At 64.7% G+C, this 1,399-nt stretch overlaps 1 protein-coding gene across 7 annotated transcripts in view; it reads right to left on the bottom strand.

Moving 5' to 3' along the window:
* Nucleotides 1-344: 344 nt before the first annotated feature.
* Nucleotides 345-1,399, bottom strand: part of GSDMD (gasdermin D) — a 6,110-nt gene continuing 5,055 nt past the window's right edge. For 4 of the 7 annotated variants that reach the window (XM_024741135.1, XM_024741134.1, XM_024741139.1 and 1 more), the window contains 3 exons: nucleotides 1,239-1,380; nucleotides 1,069-1,142; nucleotides 347-938 (listed from right to left, as the gene is read on the bottom strand). In XM_024741135.1, the coding sequence (XP_024596903.1) occupies nucleotides 699-938; nucleotides 1,069-1,142; nucleotides 1,239-1,380 (456 nt within the window). In that variant the 3' untranslated portion in view covers nucleotides 347-698. Of the gene's footprint in view, nucleotides 939-1,068; nucleotides 1,143-1,238; nucleotides 1,381-1,399 lie in introns of all 7 variants that reach the window. The other 3 variants (XM_024741140.1, XM_024741136.1, XM_024741137.1) reach the window with 3 other exon arrangements.

Raw genomic sequence — 1,399 nt, 5'->3', positions numbered from 1 at the left:
AGGCTCAGGCACCCTGGTCCAGGGAGGCTCTGAGCCCTGCCGAAGGCCCAGGGACTGCGACTCAGGGGCCCAGAGGCCTCCTCTCGAGAGACTCTTACCTTTGAGCGAATTAATTTGGATGAGACACACCCCAAAGGCCAGTTTCTCTGGTTCGGGTCACTTCCCTGGGGCCCCAGTGTAGCCCCAGGAGTGCAGATCTGTCTGCCTGTCAGTACACCTTTTCTCTGTCCTCTCTGCAGCCCCGGAGGGCAAGGACAGCCCCCGCTACCTGCATCAGTACGTTCTCAAGTTCCCTGAGGCAGACAGAGAACCATCTTGAAGGCTGGAATCGCCCTGTCCCGTTCTTTCCAGGCCAGCCGGCTCGGGGAGGGCGCCAGGAGCCCGGCCATGTGGCTGCTCACTGTGGACTGATCCGGTGCAGCACAGGGAATGCCCCCTCAGCCCCACGGGAGAGATGCCTGCTCTCAGCCCCCAGGGCCCTCCCCATAGGGAGGCACCATCCCCATCGCTGCCCAACCCCTGACATAGGGCCCCTCAAAAGCTCAGTGAGCATTTTCCCTTTGTTCGTCACATTTATTGTCTTTCCTCAACTCCCAGGCCTTGTGGGGAGCTGCCCACGTGGCTGGGTGTGGCTCCTGGCAGCTGGGTGGGCATGAGCTCTGCCCCACTAGAGAGCTGCCCTGCGGGCAGGCTGCAGGCTAGCAGAGCCGGCTCAGCCTGAATAGCAGTGCGAGGCAGGCGTAAAGCGCGTTCGCACAGCCCTGGGCCTCCGGTTTCCAGCACACCTGGGGGGCGCCCACCTGTGGCTCAAGGCCACACTCCTCCAGCAGGACCCAGGTGGGTGCCTCTGAGCCCCAGCTGCTCCCCAGGAGCTCGTGCGGCAGGGACACGGCCCTGCGCTCCTGCCATGGGGTGCTCCGCTCCAAAAGGCTCTCCACCTGGCAGGACAGGGTGGGAGGTTGTCAGAGGGGCCCCCAGGCTTCTGGCACCACCCACACCACCCCAGCCCGGATGCACTGGGTCCGCACCTCCGGCACAGCCCCTCCCCTACAAGCTGGGCCCACTCACCAGTTTGAACGCCCCCGACAGGGCCCCCATCTCCAGCGCCTCAGCCAGCAGCACGTGCTGGGTTGCACTCAGCACTGGGGAGAGACCTTGGGTGAGAGGGGGTTCTGGAAGGCCAGCTAGGGAAGCCCACATTCCTGCTCCCTGCCTGTCCCCGCCCCAGAGCCCCTCACCAGCTAGAGCTTGCAGCAGGTAGAAGACGGGGCCAGCAAGTCTCTTTTCCAGCCTTCTGGAGGAGGACACCAGGCACTCGAGGACAGCACCCACCGGACCATCCCGAGGCTCCAAAAGCCCGCCATGCAGGCCGTGCTCCAGCTGGGGGTAAGGGCGTGGG

The sequence above is a fragment of the Neophocaena asiaeorientalis genome, unplaced genomic scaffold (genome assembly GCF_003031525.2).
Source record: "Neophocaena asiaeorientalis asiaeorientalis breed wild unplaced genomic scaffold, Neophocaena_asiaeorientalis_V1.1 scaffold177, whole genome shotgun sequence".
Lineage (NCBI taxonomy): Eukaryota > Metazoa > Chordata > Mammalia > Artiodactyla > Phocoenidae > Neophocaena > Neophocaena asiaeorientalis.
This window is presented reverse-complemented; position numbering and strand designations above follow the sequence as displayed.